This window comes from Bison bison, unplaced genomic scaffold (assembly GCF_000754665.1).
Source record: "Bison bison bison isolate TAMUID 2011002044 unplaced genomic scaffold, Bison_UMD1.0 scf7180017864115, whole genome shotgun sequence".
NCBI classification, from domain to species: Eukaryota; Metazoa; Chordata; class Mammalia; order Artiodactyla; family Bovidae; genus Bison; species Bison bison.
Genome location: NW_011494687.1, coordinates 1,138,268 through 1,160,547, shown reverse-complemented (window position 1 = coordinate 1,160,547; position 22,280 = coordinate 1,138,268). Strand labels below are relative to the sequence as shown.

General features: G+C 39.2%; 2 protein-coding genes across 2 annotated transcripts in view; both read left to right on the top strand.

The window, feature by feature from the left end:
- Positions 1-7,784, top strand: part of PTGES3 (prostaglandin E synthase 3 (cytosolic)) — a 21,896-nt gene extending 14,112 nt beyond the window's left edge. The window contains exons 2-8 of the mRNA XM_010839272.1: positions 1,514-1,627; positions 1,775-1,844; positions 2,396-2,494; positions 3,966-4,055; positions 5,445-5,507; positions 6,370-6,394; positions 6,626-7,784. Coding sequence (XP_010837574.1) covers positions 1,514-1,627; positions 1,775-1,844; positions 2,396-2,494; positions 3,966-4,055; positions 5,445-5,507; positions 6,370-6,394; positions 6,626-6,645 — 481 coding nt within the window. The 3' untranslated portion in view covers positions 6,646-7,784. The remainder of the gene's footprint in view (positions 1-1,513; positions 1,628-1,774; positions 1,845-2,395; positions 2,495-3,965; positions 4,056-5,444; positions 5,508-6,369; positions 6,395-6,625) is intronic.
- Positions 7,785-15,202: 7,418 nt separating this feature from the next.
- ATP5B (ATP synthase, H+ transporting, mitochondrial F1 complex, beta polypeptide) lies at positions 15,203-20,604 on the top strand. The gene is made up of 10 exons (XM_010839271.1): positions 15,203-15,373; positions 15,839-16,021; positions 16,264-16,438; positions 16,957-17,078; positions 17,324-17,508; positions 18,011-18,169; positions 18,260-18,382; positions 18,997-19,209; positions 19,590-19,791; positions 20,340-20,604. Exons 1-10 carry the CDS (start codon positions 15,247-15,249, stop codon positions 20,435-20,437), a joined length of 1,587 nt encoding a protein of 528 aa, XP_010837573.1. The 5' UTR covers positions 15,203-15,246; the 3' UTR covers positions 20,438-20,604.
- The last annotated feature ends 1,676 nt before the right edge of the window (positions 20,605-22,280 follow it).

The following is a 22,280-nucleotide window of genomic DNA, read 5'->3' as shown; positions in this document are numbered from 1 at the left end:
GGCTTGTGGAATCTAGTTCCCTGACCAGGGATCGGACCTGATCTCCTGCATGGGGAGCTTGGAGTCTCAGCCAGTGGACCACCAGGGAAGTCCCACCATTTATAACTTTTAATTTCAGAGCTGATATCAGTGTTCCAGAGTAGTGTGTGGCAACTAGTTTAACCATTACACAAGTGTAACCATTGTGTAAAAATATTAATGAGCTGTGGCTGTAACATTTTAGAACTTGAAACGGTTACACCTTAGGATTGGGAATTTTGGAAGCAAACAATTCGTTTGTGTTGAGTTGATTTATGAGTACTGTTTGACAATATAACTAATTTGTTTAAAAGTTCTGATTTGAAGTTTTGGGTTTATAGGAAAGTTTAAAAAATACAAATAATTCCTGTAACTTTGATTTTTAGGTGATCAAAGTGGGACATACTTATTGTTAAAAAGTAATTGCACCCAAAATGCAAAATAAATGGTTTTTTAAATAACTGTAACAGTTGAGATTGATATGGCTCTATTTCCTTTCTTTTCTCTTTCTGGCTCATGCTTTAGAGGCAAGTGCTGTTAATCTACCTGTTCTTCGTGTGCGCATGCCTGTGTGTGTGTATGCCTGTGTGTGTGTGTGTGTGTGTGTGTGTGAGAATTCTTGGAATTTTATGAGTGTGTATTTATCGAAGTAACCTGTCTTGGTCTTGAAGATAACAAAGAAAAATTTTATTTATCACATGTAATCTTGTGTGTGTGTGCACTCAGTATTGTCTGACTCTCTGTGACCCCATGGACTGTAGCCCACCAGGATTCTCTGTCCATGGGATTTTCCAGGCAGGAATACCGATTAGGTTGCCATTTCCTGTTTTAGGGGATCGTCCCTACCAAGGGATCAAACTCATGTCTCTTGCATCTCCTGCATTGGCAGGTGGATTCTTCACCATTAGCACCACCTGGGAAGTGCTTATAATCTTTACTGCCTGTTAATTAACCATATTTGACTGTATTTGCTTCTAGCAGATTTTTAGCTACATTCTAAAACATAATTTTTGATGGATGAGTAGAGCTTTAGGCAGAACTTTGAAATACTGTCATTTCTCATACTTCTAAAAAATTCCTCCCCCAGTTTCTTGAATTGTAAGTAGAAATGTTGCATACTGTATTTCATATGACAATGGATTAGTTCTTTTAAATCATGTGAAGTTGAATTTTTAAGAGCAGGGCTATAAAGAAGTAGCACACAAATTTTAACAGGGCTACCTAAATGGTTAACTCCATTGAACATTTTGGTCTTATGTTTTAAAATCCCTTCCTATGAGGGAACGGTATCATTGCATTTTAACCTGAAATGCACCTGCACCTGTTAGGGGAAAAACATATTAATAGTTCACATTTGAAATTGTAATATACTCCCTCAAAATAATGCTCTGATGGAGAATAGAAGTATGTTACTTATATGCTAAATTTCGGAGGTTATGTAAATACCCACTTAGTGAACTTCAGCTTAACTTTGTCTAATTTTATCTCATTATAGGCAACCTGCTTCTGCAAAGTGGTACGATCGGAGGGACTATGTCTTCATTGAATTTTGTGTTGAAGACAGTAAAGATGTTAATGTAAATTTTGAAAAATCGAAACTTACATTCAGGTAAATTACCCTTTTTATATCATTGGATGAAATACTTGTTTCAGACAGCTTGAATAGCTTTGGTTTGCTTGTTTTGTGTTTTCTCTGAAGTTATTACTAATCTTTACCTCTTTGAAGAAACTCATTTTCCCCCTTTTTTTTGTACAGTTGTCTTGGAGGAAGTGATAATTTTAAACATTTAAATGAAATTGATCTTTTTCACTGTATTGATCCAAATGTAAGTAGTTTTGAAACTTTAATCCCGAAAAAAATTTAAATTTAAATTGTGAGGAAATGGACATAATTTAAATACTCATTTTAGAGATAAATAATAATTCTTAACAGTTCAGAGGCTAAAATATAATTGTATGGTTTGCATTGTTTTCCATCTTGTAACTGCTTCTCTGCATATTATTTTTGTTGTTATCAATGTTTGGACTCAGGACAGTACTGTATTTTTTAACCTTTTTAAAATTGCAGTGTAGTTAATATAAGGATGGTACTCTTGATGCTTGTCTTATTTAAGCATAGATGTAGCTAAGTATGTCCTATGCTTACACCATGTTTACTAATTTTTTTAAAACTTTTTATGCTATTCACCTTGTTCAGGGGAGGCAAAAAAAATGATATTTTTGCTATTGGATAGCCTATGAAATCTTCAGTAGCCTAGGGGATGTTTCAGGGTGTAGGGAAAGAAATAAGGAGGAAAGAAATGACAACAAGCAACTTTGTATCCTATATTGATACTAGAGAGTTACAACAGTATTAAAACACTTATTTTTGTTATAGGATTCCAAGCATAAAAGAACAGACAGATCGATTTTATGTTGTTTACGAAAAGGAGAATCTGGCCAGTCATGGCCAAGGTTAACAAAAGAAAGGGCAAAGGTAGGTTTCTTTTCCTTTTTTTGAAAGTTAGGTATTTTTAAATAATTAAAGATAAGTGACATCAAACTCAAAAGTTTCTGCCCAGCAAAGAAAATCACTAAGATGAAAAGACAACCTACTTAATGGGAAAATATATTTACAAATCATGTATCTGATAAAAGGTTAATATCTAATGTATATGAGGAACTCCTACAATTCGGCAACAACAATCCAGTTAAAAAAGGGGCAGACATCTGCTATACTCCAATATAAAATAAAAATTAAACAACAGAGGAACAGGTAGAGCAGTTCGCTGGTGACCTAGTGATTAGGATTCCAGGCTTTCATTGCCTTGGCCCACGTTCATCATTAATTATTAGAGAAATGCAAATTAAAACCACAATGAGATATCATCTTCTGTTAGAATGGCTGATGTCAAGAAGGCCAATAAGAAATGCTGTTGTTGCGATTATAAACTGGTTTAGCCACTATGGAAAATAGTATGGAGATTCTCAAAAAATTAATAAGAGTAGAACTACCATATGATCTAGGCATTCCAGTTCTGGGTATTTATCTGAAGAATATGAAAACACTACCTGGAAAAAATGTGTGCCATCTCTATTCATTGCAGCAGTATTTAAAATAACCAAAATATGGAAGCAGCCAAAATATCCATTGATGAATGAATGATAAACCGGTGTGTGTGTGTCCGTTCAGTGGATTAGTAGTTAGCCATTTTAAAAGAATGAAATCTTGCCATTTGCAGCAACATGGATGGACCTTGAGGGTAATAAGTAAAATAAGTCAGAAGGAAAAAGACAAACCTAATTTTAAAAAATACAGCAAACAAAACTAAAAGACACATACAGAGAACAGATTGATGATTACCAGCAGGGGAGGGGGAGTTGAAGGGGTAGCTAAGGGGTACAAGGAGTCAATTTTATAGTGACAGACAATAAGTGGACTTGGAAGGTAATCACTTTGTACTTGGAGATGTTGAGCGACAATGTTATACCCCTGGAACTGGTATTTTTAAAAATTGGTATGAGGAATCATAGTGTGTTTATTTCATGGCGTATTACTATTAAGGCCCTGTGTTCTATACACTTTTCTCTACTTTGAAATGTATTAGTGTCAATACCGAGGGTGGTCAGAATAAGGTCAGTCACTAATTGATGGCAGACTCTTTTGCACTCAAGAGAAAGACTTAAAGGTATAAATTACTCAAATATCAGATGAGAGTATATCATGGTGGCATTTAAAAAATAGTAAGTTAATTATCTGAATTTGAATAGTTTCTATTAGTGAATTTTTTTAAAAAGGTTTCTGACAACTGAGACTTCATGAAACTATATTTACTAATATATATTGCATTTAACTTCTGATTTTTCTAGTCTATTCTTTTTTTGTGCTGATTCCATGCCTTGCTAGTGAGTATGAACCCCGTAATTCAATAATCTAATCAGAGGGTGATATTTGTATTGATCTATAGCTTAATTGGCTTAGTGTGGACTTTAATAATTGGAAAGACTGGGAAGATGATTCCGATGAAGACATGTCTAATTTTGATCGTTTCTCTGAGGTAAGTTCTTTTAAATGCATTCTTCCACCTCCCTCTCAGTACACTTATTTCTAGTCAGTTTAATTTGGTTTTAAAGGCCTAGTGATATGTAAGGACCTGCATTACTTTAGTTTCAAGACTGGTTTTTTATGAGTTTATAAAAACTAGTATCAAGTTCTAAAGTTGATGTGTAAGGGAAAAAAATAAACTCTATGGTCAGTACAACACAGCTAATTTTTACTGTTTCTTTGGGGGGGAAAAAAAGAGTTAAAAAGTAAGTACCCAATTTCATGTATGCAGTTTCTTATTTACACATCTCTCACATGGCTCTGGCACCTTGATTTCAAAGGAGAGAAGGGAGAAATGATATTCATTGTCCTAAACTGTGCTACTCCTTACCTGTAGTAATTGGTCCCACCATTTACCCAGATGCGCATGTCACAACTTTTACCAATCTCCTAAGTAAACTCTTAAATGTATTCAGTTCTGCATCTGTTGCCATTGCATCTTGACATCTAGTATTGCACTTGGAGCCTTCTCAGTATTTTTCCTGCTCAAAGAAACTTAACCAGTATTTAATGTCTTCAGATGTAGGAAAACTCTTCACTAGTTACTCATATTATTTGAGAGTAGATGCTTAGGATTTTTATACTGAAAGGTTTTTGAGTCAGTATCTTTTTAAGACCCCTTCGAACTCTGAAGTTCAGGTAAGCATGTGTTTTTGAAGTTTCTTTTTTTTTTTTTTTTGAAGTTTCATATGAATTATTTAGTCTGCTTATTTATACCTCTTTACGTAATGCAGTTCTTATTATTGGGCCCAGTTTATTTTAAGTATGTAAGAGTATTTTACACAGCCTATATGTTTTCTTTCAAGGATTATGTTTATTTTCTGTTTTCAACTTAGTTACTGTTGTTTAGCTGAATTCAGTATTTAGGCCTTTTATACAAACTAATAAGCCCAAAGGACTTTTTTTTTTAAGTTACCATTGATTCTTCACAATATTTAAAACTACAATGAGAATACCATAATACACACGCCACTTAGTTGAACATACAAAACTTTACAACTAAAAATAATCCCATTTTTAGTCACCAGAGGTACCTGCTATTCAGGATTATGGTATTTAGTTTCTGCATCATACATATGTATCTTGTTGGCTGAATTTTAAAAATTTCACTTTTCTTCAATGAGAACTTACTCTTAACTTCCTACTATAGTTTCAGGATTTCATATAATTACATAAAATCTACTTTTTCCAGAAAGGAAAGTACCTAACTAATCTATAGTTGAATTTTTTTTTAATTGGTGGAAATCTATGGCAGAGCTAAGGTTTATTCTGGAGTGTGCAACCTAATAATTAGGGCTTAATTTAACATCATTTTTAAAACTAATTTTTACACTTCGAATAGATGATGAACAACATGGGTGGTGATGAGGATGTAGATTTACCAGAAGTAGATGGAGCAGATGATGTAAGTCTATAAATTCTTTTCTATGTTTAATAAAATAGTAAGAAACAATGTATTTACAGGTTGTTTTATATAAATCAAGACTGCTTTTTTTTTTGCCATTGGTTGGTTTTTTTCCTAAAAAATACTACAGGGAAAACCAATTCTTTTAGAAGTGTTCATTTTAGAGGGATGGATACTTACTAGGAAACAGGTGTCCCATGGATCATTCTTAAAGGGACCAGATTTATAGTTCAGAATAATTATTGTACAGAGACATATGCCTTATTCAATTAACAGTTTAGGGAATATTTTGACAAAGTTAAACAGGTTTTAACAGCAGAATGGTCAGAGAGACATATAGTATACAGATGGATGTTGTGAATCTGTAAGGAGGATATAATGGTCGACTCTTCTCAACATTTTCCCACCTGGCATTCTGTTAACATCTTTAAGAAAGTTTTTCGATCTAGTTTGGAAAATATTTATTTAAATAGTTCAACAGTTAGGATTAGAGTTCATTGTCTTGTGTCATTCCAGTGGTCTTCATATTGAGCCATTTTTCTCTTGCATTAAATGCCAAGAGAGAAACCATTTTATAGAAAAATTCATTTCGATTAGTAGAAAGGAATTCAAAGGATGGGCTCAATTCCCTCCAAAAGGCACACATCTTATAGGAAGATATATCCTTAGCTGTACATACTATACTGTTCATCTTAAATAAACCTGTTTTTAAGTCCATTGATAAGTTCATGAGATTAATGTAACCACATGTCTCTGCTACTTTGGTCAAAAGTATCGTGCTTCAACTTTAAGGCAGACTGTTCAGTTAGCGGAGAAACATTTTATCGCAATTTGGTTGAAATTTTTATTTCTCTTTCTGCAGGATTCACAAGACAGTGATGATGAAAGTAAGTATCTTTGTAAAAATAGATCTACACAGAGACATTTCACATCAAAAACCAAATTCTCAAAATAGAGAAGTTACTTGTTTAAAATTCTTAGATCCGTGATTATGGAAGATATGTGATTATTTCTTTATGGCCTCTTAACAAATAGCTAAAGCAAAAATTTGAATGATTCAAAGTTGTTGGGCTATTATCCTCTTGTAATTTATACTAATCTTTAAAAATTCTTTTCAGAAATGCCAGATCTGGAGTAAGGAATGTTGTCATCGCTGGATTTTGAGAAAGAAAAATAACTTCTCTGCAAGATTTCGTAATTGAGAGAATTCCTGAGTTGATAGCTCTAAAGGCAGATGCTGTATTTGCCTCCTTTAATCCATTTTTCAACCTGTTTGTTTTTTTTAAGGCTTCACTAAGGGTTGATATGTACCATTGTATGGGGCAGTTTTAAGTCAGCTAAGGCAATAACCTTGTGCATGAACATTTCCCAGATTTCCATGATGCTGTTGAGGTCCTAAGCAATTGACACAGCAGTTGTGATAAATAAAAATCTCACCTAAGTCTCCTTTACTCATAACTTAGATACTGACATGATAGGAAGCTCTCTGGCTTAGGGAAAGTAACTAAATTTTAGATTTTAGAACATGGACTCAAAGTGGCTGAAAGAATTGGTTGATACTTTAAACTGGTAACATGTTATTCCTCTGGCATATCCTTCAGGATTGTTCCACTAAAGTTTTATTTTTCAAAAAATTTACTTCACATTATTGTATGTAAGTGATCACTTGTCAGTGTTCCAGATGTATCTTAGCTAAAACTAGTGAATGCCCTAACTTAGATGGTTTTGAAGCCTGTACATTTGGTATTGTTTGACCCTTAAACTTTTACATCTCTTAGCATGGAGGACGAAGAAAGGCTGTACATTGTTGCTTGAGAGTCTGTACATTTAGACCAAATTTGTATTTGCACTGTCAGTATGGCAAATGAGTGGAAAAAAATGTTAATACACTATTGGATTTTTTTATTCCTTTTTTTTTTTTTTGGATTCAGCTTGTACCTGGGCTGAAAACCTCAATTTATGTTCATGACAGTGAGGATTTTTTTTTAATGTCTACATTCTTTCTAATAAACTGTTGGAAGACTTCTTGGCTATCCTTTCAAGTGTCTGGTTTACTGTAATTTCATGTATTGCCATTTACTGGAATGGAGTTTTTATTTTTACTTGAGGAAGAATTTGGGAATATTCCTCTGGGGGAAACAAAGGCTTGCTATAATGTCACAGAAAACCTTTTAAAAGTGGATCTGTAATAGAAAATTGTAGATGCACTTTGCAACAGTTGGAAAAGAAAGTTGTGATTTGATTGAAATAAAACTAAATGTGTTGTCCTCCTCTAAATCTTTGAGCTTTCGCATTTTGGCACTTTTTATTCCTTCCAGCTTCTGTGTATTTGTCATAGCATAGAAATGCTTCATATTTCAGTACTTTCTCATGTCAGACACTAAGGACCTTTGTTACAGGCAGTGTTAAAGTGCTGGGGGCAGGGAATACAAAGATAAATCCTTTAGGTAATTGTATACTCGGGGAGCACATATCACAAGCTAAGCCTTGGGACAAATAGTGAAAAGAAACTTGGGAAATGGCAAATGTAGTAATAGGTATGGATAGAGTATTGTGGGGATTTAGAAGGAAAAACACAACCTTTTTTCTTTCCTTGTTAAGTATATAATTGTTCCAAATGATACTCAAAGCCATTTTCTTGAAATGGTACAAATAGAAAATCTTACTACTTAGAAAATCTTACTACTTAGAGACTGGGCAATCAACTCTTTTGTTATATTGGTCTTATGAGACTGCAATTTTTCTTCAAAGCCTTAGTTTTTTCCACATTAGGTATATTTGGACTTCTGTCCTTCTAGAAGGTCTCCTTTCTCTGGAGCATGCCAGAGGTATCAGTATGATTAATAATATACTGCTTCATAGAAAACCTTTAAATTTTCAAAAAAAAAAAAAAACCCTCTAGTTATATTCTCGCAAAGAATTCTTTCTGTATGTTCTGGAAGTTAGAGTCATTAATGATTTATTGACTTAATGCCAGCCATTGGGCTACAGCATTAAAATATAGCATGATGGATTTCTAATTTCATCCTATTAAGATTTTTTCAAACCTGCTTTGTACTCAAATAGTATAGTGGGATTTCAGTAATCCTTATTGCTGTCAGGTATGAAGGCCTCTCAGTGGTATCTGACCCCTCTTTAAGTTAGAAGGATATCATGCCAAAAGGTGAATTCACAGGCCAAAACTTAAGGAGTATTTGGCCTTGCATTGCAAATCTGAACCGTGGCTACTTTTGCCTTAAAAGAGTCACTGGGGAGAGGATCATTTGGTGAATTTAAGCTTGGATGAGGGAGATGGCATCTCTTTATTACCATTTGGCTATTGTGACATGTGATAAAGATGGCTCTCTTCAACTTCCTGAACTGTGAAGTTACTTTCTTCAAGGAAGAAAGGAAAGTGATTAGTTGCTACAGCTTGCGTTTTATTTAGCCATTCAGTTCTGTGCAGGTTTTTTTTTCTATTTAGCAGGAGTTCTTTTGACGTGTGATAATGAACTTCACCTGTATGTGAATATCAGCTGCTGTTCCCCTTCGCTCTCCCAGTATTGTACTACCCTTGAGAACATAAAGGCTGGGGAGGATAGGGTAGACAGGTTTGTGTAAGGCCTACTCTTAACTCCCAAATTATTTTACTCTGATAGGCTTCCATACTTGATGATAGTCGGTAATCTCTTCAGGAACAGTGAAGGATGTATGTCACCACTAAATATCCCACCCTGAGGACAGCCACCTGCTAAAGTGAAAACAAAATGTCAATTGCTTACAGCTTTTAGTGTCAGCCTGGATAATTTCATTGTTTATGTGAAGAACCTATCCAGACCTCTAGCTCAAATTTATTTGCCTCAAGTCCAGTGACCTTGACTTCTCTACTTAGCAGCCCATTCCCATATCTCGTGATCACAGGTTTAGGAGGGATTGCTGTAAAGCTGTTTTCAGTACAATTAACAGCCTCTTGAGTTTACCTCCCTCCCTCAACCATATTTTTGTATTCTCACAAGTTTCATCTTGAAGCTCTAGTTCCTGTCCTGTACCTGTAGCCCTGTAGCTATAGACCCACTTCGGGTCTATGTGGATTCAGAAGTCCCAACTGGAAGATACGCCTTAGGATAGTAGGTGCATGTGGGGCCCAGAAAATTGCAATTTGATACTTAGACATGTGTGACCCCAGTGGTCCAGTGGCTAAAACACCATGCTTTGGATACACGGGGGGCAGTGGATTGATCCCTAGTCAAGGAACGAAGATGCCACATGCCACAAGGTGCGGCCAAAATAGAGATGTAGTTTTTGGTTTTTTTTAAGTGTCCTGGCTACCAGCATCAGTTTCACCTAGGAGCTTGTTAGATATATAAATCCTGGGCCCCCAAATCTTCCAAATCAGAAACAGCTGTAGGGTCTTAGGCCCTCTAGCTGGTTCTGATGTGTGGTAAAGCTTGACAACTTCCTTTAGATCTAAAACAGATTCTGAATAAGTTGGTTCTGCTAAGATGGCAACCCCATCCAGTATGACTGATGAAATTGTTCTGTGTCTCTCCATTGTCTGATAGAGTCAGTGCCAGCTGCAAAGAACTATTGGAAATGTGGCTAGTGTGACTAAAAACTGAATTAACTTAATTTTAACATGTAATCCCATATAGCTAGTGATTACCATAGTAGATAATGTAGATTTAGATGATTCTGGGGCTGGTGGTTCCTGGCCCACTCACTGCAAAAAGTTCAAATTCTTACTAACGATACGGGGAAATTCTTCCAAGAATGATGCAAAATCTACAAGGTACAAAGGAGAGATCTAGAAAAACATAGGTAATCCCTGCTGGTCCAGTGGTTAGGATCCTGTGTTCTCACTGCCAGGCACCTGGGTTCACTCCCTAGTGGAGGAACTAAGGTTCCCCATCCCACAAGTCCTGTGGCACAATCAAAAATAAAATTTTTTAAATTAAATGAACATAACTTTAAACCAACATTTTATTTCTTGTAATTTTAAAGAAGCAATAGATGGTATACTCATGTTTATAAGATTTCCTTTTTTTCCTTCAATACTGCATGTAATAGCCATTTAAAACAATCCAAATAACCATTAATGGAGTAAGTTATTACACATTTCTGTGCCATAAGGTGTAGCTACAACCAAAAATGTAAACTGACACAAAGTTCTCAAAAATATAAAGATCAGAAACCTTATGTTTTCTGAAGTGTGCCTCCACTGAAGTTTTTTTAAAAGACAAGAATATATGTTTTATGGACATGGGATGGAATGAAAGTGAATGCATAGATGCAAAATATTTTTTAATGCTTATTTCTGGGAATGAGATTTGGGTAGTGATGAAAGGATTTATCCTGATCCTGTGTGCTTACAATTTGTTCATGTATTAACTTGCATTAAAAAAAAAAAATTGTGGTCTGACAAGAGAATATTAGATTTTTGAGGTACAACTTGAGTAGGATACTTAAGTGGAATGTCAGTTCAAAACTAATTGGAATTGAAAAGATTAAAAAACTCTGAAGCCAGGGAATTGATTGGATTATTTTTGAAATCACCCAACATGATCGTCAAAAAATATGGTAGAAACAAAGTACTGAATGAATGTGGGACTTGGCCACTATGAATGGCAGTTGAAATGAGTTTGTAAGGAATTCCCTGGCAGTCCAGTGTTTGGGACTATCCTTTCACTGCTCTGCATTCAATCCCTAGTTAGGGAACTAAGATTCTGAAAGCTGCTGCTCAGCCAAAAGAAAAGTTCATGGTAAACACAATTTTCACCTTAAGATGAAATTCGTAAGGTTTCCAGTCATAAATTGAGAGGTTAGTTAATTTGAAATTAACTTCAGGTTCAGTCTTTGTGATCTCTCTTATCCCATGGAAAGTAACTTGTATTTTACATGAAATACTACCTGGGCTATCTAGAAATCAAGAAAGTAACAAGACCAAAATATGTCAAAACTCTAAAATGTGCTGTGTTTAGTTGTATCTGACTCTTTGTGACCCCATGGGCTGTAGCCTGCCAGGCTCCTCTGTCCATGGGGATTCTCCAGGCACGAATACTGGAGTGGGCTGCCATGCCCTCCTCCAGGGGATCATACCAACCCAGGGATTGAACCCAGGTTGCCCACGTTGCAGGCAGATTCTTTACTGTTTGAGCCACCAGGGAAGCCAAAGAATACTGGCTGCTGCTGCTAAATTGCTTCAGTCGTTTCCGACTCTGTGCGACCCCATAGACGGCAGCCCACCAGGCTCCCCTGTCCCTGGGATTCTCCAGGCAAGAACACCGGAGTGGGTTGCCATTTCCTTCTCCAATGCATGAAAGTGAAAAGTGAAAGTGAAGTCGCTCAATCGTGTCCAACTCTTCGGGACCCCATGGACTGCAGCCTACCAGGCTCCTCTGTCCATGGGATTTTCCAGGCAAGAGTACTGGAGTGGGGTGCCATGGCCTTCTCCAGAAGATTACTGGAGTGAGTAGCATATCCCTTCTCCAGCAGAACTTCACCCAGGAATCAAATGGGTCTCCTGCATTGCAGGCGGATTTTAGACAGTATTATAAATTGAGCAGGTTATCTAATTTCAGACAGCAAAGGAGTTAGAAAAACTAAAAATTTACGAACGAGCATAGTGGAGAAAATAGCTTTATATATCCACCTCGGTAACTTTAAGAGCATTTAGCGTTGCATTGTGATACAAAGATTTGTTTAATGTAACCCAACTGCCCAAGGGAGAAGACAATGGAATGGCAACCCACTCCAGTACTCTTGCCTGGAAAATCCCATGGACGGAGGAGCCTGGTGGGCTGCAATCCATGGGGTCGCGAAGGGTCAGACATGACTGAGTGACTTCACTTTCACTTTTCACTTTCATGCATTGGAGAAAGAAATGGCAACCCACTCCAGTGTTCTTGCCTGGAGAATCCCAGGGATGGCAGAGCCTGGTGGGCTGCCGTCTATGGGATCACACAGAGTTGGACACGACTTAAGTGACTTAGCAGCAGCAGCAGCAGCAACTGCCCAAAGAATAAAGTTTCCTGATAATATCCTAAATATGTAAAAACATTTCAAAAAGTGATGAGCCTCAGTTACCTGGAATTTTATGTTGAAATCTTTCCTTGGACACCTGGATTAAGTGATGTGTCAGGTTAAATGTTTGATGGTTAATAAAAATTTTGGCCACAACCAAAAGTGATACAGAGCCAAAGGATCTTAACACTAAGTCAATAGTAAGTAAAAATACTAGTCAACACAAATATGGTGCTGATTATGTGCCAGACATTTTTCTAAATGCTTCTTTCACATTTTAATCTATTTGATTTTTGAGACAACTCTATGAGATAATTCTCATCTCTTATAATGAGGAAGATGATATACAGAGATTTTAAACTTGCTCAATGATGTCTAGTAAGTGTAAAAAGATTTTAAACCCAGTCTGGTTCCAGGGGCAATACACTTTAAGTATCTTATCCTTTCTATAGAAACTTCAACTCTAATAGTTGAGAAAAGCAAGTGAAATGTATAGGTTCCTATTAAATGGGATGCTGCCCCGAGTAATCAGAAGAGCACAAGTTGCAAAACAAAACTGTATATCCTGCATGCAGCCCACTGAAATTCCTTGACCCTGTATCACTGCAGAATGAATTCCTAGTTGCCAAACCCAACAAGTTCTTTTGAGCCCTTATTTTATAGCATAGTTATATCATTGATAATATTGACCACTTTCTCCTTAATATTCTACTTGATTTTTGCATAGTGTATGTTCTTCAGTCTTCTCCTTATTCCTCTGCTATTTCCCAAGATGGTTTATTTTTTTCTACCTGCTCCATACACATTGCTGTTTTCTTGGGTTCTTTCCCTCTTACTAGGCAAGAGTACCTGTGTGGATGCTAAGTTGCTTTAGACGTGAACTTTTGGGACGCTATGGACTGTAATCCACCAGGTTCCTCTTTCCATGGGATTCTCCAGGCAAGAATACTGGAGTGGGTTGCCATGCCCTTCTTCAAGGAATCTTCCTGACCTAGGGATGCTACCCAGGTCTCTGGTCTGCTGCACTGGCAGGCAGGTTCTTTACTACTACTAGCGCCACCTGGGAAACCACAGGCACTTCAAATTAAACTTTCTCTAGTTCTCTTATGTTCCTGCTTTCTCCTTTTAAGTTCTTTGTAGTTCTTGCTACCAAACAGTAGAAAACCCAACTATCATGCAGAAAAATAAGAACTAATGTGTGCTGGTTGGAGAAAGTCTGGGGAAGTAGCTTCATGCTGACCTGCAGCCATGTTTGTCATTAGCCATGTTTGTTCTAATAGATTAGCAGCCATGTTTGTCATTAGCCATGTTTGTTCTAATAGATTAAGGGTTTCCTCCATCCAGCTCCCAAATACCTTAAAGTCAATACTACATTAAAGGATGTCCTATTTATTTTATGATTTTTCATAAATCATAAATGTGTTTTCATAAATGTGTTTTCATAACTCATAAATGTGTTCAAGGACCACACACTTACCTCTGCCCTGCTTCCACTCCCATCCAAGGCCCTGAGAACTGGTTCTTCTCTCTGTATTCATCTCTTTGCTAAGTCGCTTCAGTCCTGTCCAACTCTGTGCGACCCCAGAGATGACAGCCCACCAGGCTCCCCGGTCCCTGGGATTCTCCAGGCAAGAACACCGGAGTGGGTTGCCATTTCCTTTTCCAATGCATGAAAGTGAAAAGTGAAAGTGAAGTCGCTCAGTCGTGTCCGACTCTTCGTGACCCCATGGACTGCAGCCTACCAGGCTCCTCTGTCCATGGGATTTTCCAGCCAAGAGTACTGGAGTGGGGTGTCATTGCCTTCTCCATTCATCTCTTTACTTGCCTCTTTTTTCCCTTCCTCACCTGAAACCTTCCTCACCTGCAGTACCACAAAAGAAACATGCTGTGTAATACAAATATATAATGGAATAGTCTTCCTACTTTACCCTAGGAATTCTACGGATGTTTCCCAACAGGTCTGTCAACCTCTTCCACTTTAAAGGCAATTCCACCTACATTTCACATTTCTAGATGACCTAAATTTATCCCTTCCTCCATCTGTTTTACCCTGTACTAACCAAGACCTATCACACTTTATTGTATTTTTTGCTCATCTGTTTTTAAGTCTTATTTATCTTTGCCTCCTCAATGCCCAGCACACATTTTTTAAAAGACTGGTTTATATGAGTGTCTTTCATTGTAGCTTTAATTCTGTCCAGATTCCTGACCTGCTGAATTGTCTAAAAAATTCCAATCTCCCTACTGCGGAAGAAAAACCGTTTGACTCTAGAGAAGACTCCTAACTAGCCCAGGTCAGTCAATGTTGCCTCATGAGGCTACCACTTCCATAAAACCGCCCCTGAGACTGTCACCTAGCTCAAGGTCCTATCTAAGGAGAGAGCCCAAGGACAGCCAAAGACAGCCCACGTGCTTCCGCACAGGAACTCGGCCCCTTTCCCAAACGCAGTTCCTCCAAGAGCTCTCTCCGACTGACATCCCTGTTGTCCAATTATGTTTCAAAGTTCTGAGGGTTGCACCGAGCCAGTCATTGTCCAATAAGAAAAGGAATTCAGATTAGCACGAATTTTGGCCAATGATTGAGAAGATGAGAGACTATTGGCCTATAGCAGCAGCGCCCAGAGTGATAAGCAGAAAAATTACCCAATGGCCGTGCCTACTGCAGAGTGGGTCTCGCCTCCAACTGCTGGCAGTTGGAGGCCAGACCGCTGCAGCGCTCAGTCTCCACCCGGGCTCCGCCATGTTGGGACTTGTGGGTCGTGTGGTTGCTGCCTCGGCCTCCGGGGCCTTGCGGGGACTCAGCCCTTCAGCGCCGCTACCGCAAGCCCAGCTTTTACTGCGGGCCGCTCCTGCAGCGCTCCAGCCTGGTAAGTGCCTTGCTCTAGCAGCTGGGTTCGCTTCTGTCGTCCCATGACCTTGAGCCTGGGGCCAATAGTTGCTCCGGCCTGAGGGATCTGTGGTGCTAGAAGGACGCCAGGGCTAGCGCCCTGCCCTCTAACGGCGGAAGAACAAGAACAGGGACAATGTAATTCCGTCTTATTTTGGAAGAGGGGCGCTGTGTGACGTAATAGTGCGAGCAGGTGCATTGACCTTCCCGTGAAATGGGGGCACCGCTCGCGCTCTCGAATAATGGAGTTTTGTGCATGAGGATGGGAAGATGGTGCAGGCTCGCGCTCCGTTTCCAGCGCGGCCCTCCCTCTGGCCCCGCCTTCCGTGCAAGCGGAAGGGGGCCGGGCCTGGGCTGCGTTCACTAGTCCTTGTGAGTTAAGTCCGGGCGTCCGATGACCTTTAACTGTCCTAAGCTCAACTTCAACATCTTTTTTGTCGGTTAGCCAGAGACTATGCCGCTCAAGCATCTCCATCGCCAAAGGCCGGCGCCACCACTGGGCGCATCGTGGCGGTCATTGGTGCAGTGGTGGACGTCCAGTTTGATGAGGGACTGCCTCCCATCCTAAATGCCCTGGAGGTGCAAGGCAGGGAGACCAGGCTGGTTTTGGAGGTGGCCCAGCATTTGGGTAAGTAGAATTTGTTAGGAATAGTAAAGATCTTGTTCGACCCAAATATCCCTCAAAACCAGGCTGTCTTCTATGATGATTTTATCAAAATGACTTTCGTTCTTCTGAGTTTGCTGAAGCCACATTTAGGTACTGAGAAGAAGTCTTGGTTGACTTAGTGTTTAATGCCAGCTACAACTTAATTAAATACCACGAAGCCAGTTTGTCCTTCTGTGTAATCCTGCAATGCTTATATCTGACAGGTGAGAGCACAGTAAGGACCATTGCTATGGATGGTACAGAAGGCTTGGTTAGAGGTCAGAAAGTCCTGGATTCTGGTGCACCAATCAGAATTCCTGTTGGCCCTGAGACCTTGGGTAGAATCATGAACGTCATTGGAGAACCTATTGATGAGAGGGGTCCCATCAAAACCAAGCAGTAAGTATTCCTGTTGTTGTATCTACACACAAAGGAACTTTTTCCTAGCAGTTTTATACATTAAGGTGGCACCATCTACTATAGCAGACTTTTTCTGCAGAGAATCCCTAAAATGCTGCTCTAGTCATTTCTTTAAACCACACAATGCAATTTCTTATGAAGAAAATGAATGATGCAGAAAATCTGATTATAAAAAAGAAAACTGAACTCCATAGGTTGATTATTTCAGTTCATCTTAATACCAGTGGTGTTTGTATTTCATATTGGTATGTGAAGAAGTGCTGTTTAGATTCTGTAAAAGGAAAACTTCATGACAGAGTTGTCAAGGAATGGGATTATTGCTTCCTGAGATAATGAAATTCCTTTTATTGGCAGAGTATTTGGGCTCGATGGTGGGTGGTAATTTGTCTAGAGTATTATATAAAAGATGAGACTGTGAGTAAAGGGTTAGGCTTGAGAATTGAGAAGAACTTTTTAATAAGATGAATAGACACTGATCTTCTCATCTGCCTTTACAGATTTGCTGCTATTCATGCTGAGGCTCCTGAATTCGTGGAGATGAGTGTTGAACAAGAAATTCTGGTTACTGGTATCAAGGTTGTGGATCTGCTGGCTCCATATGCCAAGGGTGGCAAAATTGGTATGTTAAATGACAGGTAGATATTTTCCAAACCTAATGTGGGAAACAAATCCTACCATGTTATGAGTGGGTACTGAGATAACGTCCCTCACTGATGAGCAGCTTCTGACTTTCGTTCTTCTGAGTTTGCTGAAGCCAGATGCCATTTCTGAGAAGGGAAAAGATGGAAAGAAACAAAATTTTTTTTTGAAGTTTGCTTTTATGGAAATGAAATTCTTAATTTGTTTTTTCTCAACCTCATGTAGGGCTTTTTGGTGGTGCTGGAGTCGGCAAGACAGTACTGATCATGGAGTTAATCAACAATGTTGCCAAAGCCCATGGTGGTTACTCTGTGTTTGCTGGTGTTGGTGAAAGGACCCGTGAGGGCAATGACTTATACCATGAAATGATTGAGTCTGGTGTTATCAACTTAAAAGATGCTACCTCTAAGGTGAGCACTGAGCTGATGTCCGTGTAAGTGGTGTCAGGAAACTGTTGAAGTTGACTTGTTTTGTATTTTCATTTTATTGTCCTAGGACCTACAAAGGAAAGTTCTATCAGTATTTTCCCCTGTTTCTAATACACTCATGTACATTGCGTTTTCCTTTTTAATATTAGATAACATTTCTTGGGTTTTTGTTTTTTTGATATATAGACCCATCATTTGAAAGCTAATTCTGGGGACATTAAACATGGTTCTTAATGTCTCAACCCTATTTTGTGCCTTTCACGTATTTACAGTTTATTTCCTTCCTGCCAGAAGAATGCCTCAGTAATAAAAGAACTTATCTTTTGTTTTGAACTGCAGCTCTAAAAGGAAAAGGAAATTTATGAACAAAAATCTAGACACCTGAGGAGGAGGGTTTTCTGGTAGTTTCTCTGATTTGGTGACCTTGGATAGATGACTTTCACACTCCTCTGCCAGGATTTCTGATTGTTTATAATTGCTGCAGGTAGCGCTGGTGTACGGTCAAATGAATGAACCACCTGGTGCTCGGGCCCGGGTTGCTCTGACTGGGCTGACTGTAGCTGAGTACTTCAGAGACCAAGAAGGTCAAGATGTGTTGCTGTTTATTGATAACATCTTTCGCTTCACCCAGGCTGGCTCAGAGGTAGGCTTGGGAGAATTTGGTTCATTTGACCTTTCTACGGAATGATGCAGATAAGGCTACGGATATGGTTTTTCTTTTTTTTTTCCCCAGGTGTCTGCTTTATTGGGCAGAATCCCTTCTGCTGTGGGTTATCAGCCTACCCTGGCCACTGACATGGGTACCATGCAGGAAAGAATCACCACCACCAAAAAGGGATCTATCACCTCTGTACAGGTGAGAACAATTAAATGGATGAAGGTCTAATTTGTGTAAAGGCATGTACAGAGGTATAAAATCTTGTTACTTTTTTAAGTAAGTACTGGAGCTTAATATTTAAAATTCTGTGTGTGCATGTTAAAGACACTAAAAGATTAAGAAACCACTCATCTGAACTAATTAAAGGTGTATATGTAAATGTAGATCACAAAATAGTGGTTTCCAACCTGAAGAGAACTTTGAAGTGAGCTTTAAATATGTACTACACTGGCTACTACAATTTTCAAATATATGTAGATGGTATATATAGTAAAATGATCAAAAACTTTGTCTAAATTTTTTTAACTTTCATGATTCATTTTCCTGATATAGTAGGGCGAGTGTTTTGGTTTAGAGTTAAAAAGTGGGATGAAGAACAAAAGGAGTAACAATGAAAATTCTTCATCACAGCTTGGAGGAACCAGATAATATGTAACCACTAATACTCTGCATTAGGAGTGTAAGAGTCTCCTTTGGACTCTTGAATATTGAGAAGATAGAGTAACATAATGAGGAGGGGTCAGAAAGGGGGATGGTTTAAGTAGAATTACTTGGCTTCCTGCTGCTCTTAATGGGTTCTTGATTCACTTTAGGCTATCTATGTGCCTGCTGATGACTTGACGGATCCTGCCCCGGCCACTACCTTTGCCCATTTGGATGCTACCACTGTGTTGTCCCGTGCTATTGCTGAGCTGGGCATCTATCCAGCTGTGGATCCTTTGGACTCCACGTCTCGCATCATGGATCCCAACATTGTTGGCAGTGAGCATTATGATGTTGCCCGTGGGGTGCAAAAGATTCTGCAGGTGAGATCAGTGGCCATAAAGTCATAGAGGGAATTTGGGGACTATATTAGGACAAGATCTTCCTGGAAATTTGTGTGATTTGCTTTAGAGCAAGGAAAGAAGAGACTAGAATTCCTAGTGAGTGTTAATGAGGTCTCCTGAGTTTTCAGGTTTGGAGTTTTTTATAACAGCACCGGATAGATTCGGAGTAGGGGAAACAAGATACCAATCTTAGCTGAGGGCCCTCATGTAACTGATTTGTTTCAGTTAAGTGCAGTAAAGTGCTAAAATGCTCTATACAAAGCTCATTGTGAATATAAAGTTGTATTAACCCTTAAGTTTTGTCCAGATTTGAGGAATGTAAATATTTACTTGGCCTCTCTAATTTTGTTTTTTCATAGGACTACAAATCCCTCCAGGACATCATTGCTATCCTGGGTATGGATGAACTTTCTGAAGAAGACAAGTTAACTGTGTCTCGTGCACGGAAAATCCAGCGTTTCTTGTCTCAGCCATTCCAGGTGGCTGAGGTCTTTACTGGTCATTTGGGGAAGCTGGTACCCCTCAAGGAGACCATCAAAGGATTCCAGCAGATTTTGGCAGGTGAGATTTCCAGTATAAGGCTGAACATAAAGTGGCATAGAAGCTGAACTCCCTTAAATGCTGTGCTGTGTTCCTGTTCAAGGAACCATCAAGCAATATATATTGTGCCTAATTACATAATTTATATATGAAAATAAGTTATTCTTCATCAATTTTCTTTGAAAATACCATCTGAGAGTGAGCCTTAGATTTAGTGAGTCTTAGTTTTCAGTGCCAGCTACTCTTCTAAGTGAATTATAACATCCTTATAAAGAAGGCATTATTATCCTATTTTACACATTAGGAAGCTTGAAGCGTGGAAAGTTTAACTGGCCCCATTATCATACAGCCAGAAAGAATTTGAACCTGAGTTATGTGACTCCAGACCATATATTCTTAATATGTACTGTAGCATTTCTTGTAAATTGTGAGGCGAGTTTAAGAAAAGAACCTAAGATGACAGGATTTCATCACATTCTGACTGGTGGCCTCAAGTGGTGAGGTATGTAACCACTGTAGAAGTTAATATCCTTCACTTCTCACCAGTTGGATTTTTTTTTTCCATATAGGTGAATATGACCATCTCCCAGAACAGGCCTTCTATATGGTGGGACCCATTGAAGAAGCTGTGGCAAAAGCTGATAAGTTGGCTGAAGAGCACTCATGAGGGGGTCCTTTTGGCAAATTAAGCACTCATCCTCCATGGTGTCCCTCTCCTCGCCCCTAATCCGGAAATCGCAGTTTTCTCTGTAGGCCACGTGAGGGCCTTGATTGAAGACATTGTGTTCTGTCTGAAGAATATTTAAGGTTTCCAATAAAATGTATATCCCTCAACATCTGTCTGTTTTTCTTGGTCCTGACAACACAGCCAATACTGAAGTTTTTAATAGTATTTTAGAAAATGGGGTCATCCAAAAAGAAAAGCCATTGTCTTGCATTGTTGAATAGTTGAGTCTTGTGAAGGGGTTTCCTGGGAATGATGGGATCCTAATAGGGCCTCATTTTTGGCCCTTTTATGTCATTTTTCAAGTTGAGTTTTGCTTCTTAAATATGTAGTGCAGTCCTACTTTTTTAAAAAGCAAAAGAATTTTTAGAACATTTTGGGGAAAATGGGTTTAGAAATCACTGCTATTCTAAGAGAAGGCACAGATCAATCAGTGAATTAAATTTTTTGGAAATGATGCATGTTCTGAGGGATTAAGACTGAGTCAAAAGGGCTGTCTTCTGTTACCACCATTTTTTTCAGAAGGTGTCCCTGACTACTACCTCCTAACATATTCTGGGCAAGACTTGTATGTCTGATTCCTTGCGGCAATGCAGAATATAAAGTTCCTTAAGGCCTATTTTGAGGTTTGCTAAAATTCCTTAAGAAAATTGGGGAAAAAATGTTACAGGAAGAGTAATTTTCAGAGACTTCCCTGGTGGTCCAGCAGTTGACCCCTACCACTGTAGGGGGTGCAAGTTCTGTCCCAGGTTGGGGAACTAAGGTCCACATACCCTGTGGTGTGGCCAAAATAAATTTTTTTAAGAGGTAATTTTCAGGGTTGTTGGGCTTGAGTTTCTGAGCTAAATAATGGAATGTAGACAATCTTCCCTTCATTTTAGGCTTCATTTAGGCAAGGATTACAAGAACAGCCACCTAACAAGTGCCTGTTAAAGTGCAAGGTTGGATTTGGTGCCCCTTAGGTGTTCCCTTCGATATTTTTTTGTAGGCCCAGACCCAGACCCATCTGCCCTCTGGTGGTAGGACTGAAGGCTCTGCAAGAACTGATCTCACCATTTTGAAATCCATGAAGGCCATTTGCTGGGATATGGTTCTTTGCTAATGACTGTTTACATACCAGCTGGGGGTTTTGTCCTAAGGAGGAGGCTGAATCTATAAGCTCCACCCTGAGGCTTTCAAGTTGGGTAAAAGCAGGGCAGGATAAACTGAGATCCCAATTCAGAGGCCCCTGGGGGCTGAAGGTTGGGGAGGGGCCCTGGGAGAGGTGCCAGGGGTGGAGTAGGGGCCTTTAAGTTACCTCCCATCTGCCTCTGACGTCCTTGGCACCAGCCTGTCCTGTGTCGCGGTTTGGCCGGAAGGTGGAGCCCATGAGCCGCCTGTGCTCAGTAGTTTGCCCCTAGGAAAGCCTGGATTTGGGGAAATGCTGAGTTATGGGGGTGTGGGCACATCCTCTAGGTTTTGACTCTGGAATGGGTAAGAAGCTGACACAGAAGTCCCCGGGCTACGGGTCCACCCTCTCTGCTCTGTTTTCCCATGTTATCTAGATGCAGAAAGACCTAGGAACTGTGATTCTAAAGGTGGTTTCTCCCATACTTCTACCCCTCCCCCCCCCCCACATTTCTGTCTCTTAGCATTCATCGAGAACCTTCTCCTCACTAGCTGCAACTATTTATTTCCTTCCCCCTTCACCACTCCTGGTACCACGCCACTAGGGTGTCAACACAGATCTAACCTTCCTCCATATTTCTCCTGGTTCGGCCCTGTCCTCACCGCCTCCTCCCTCTCC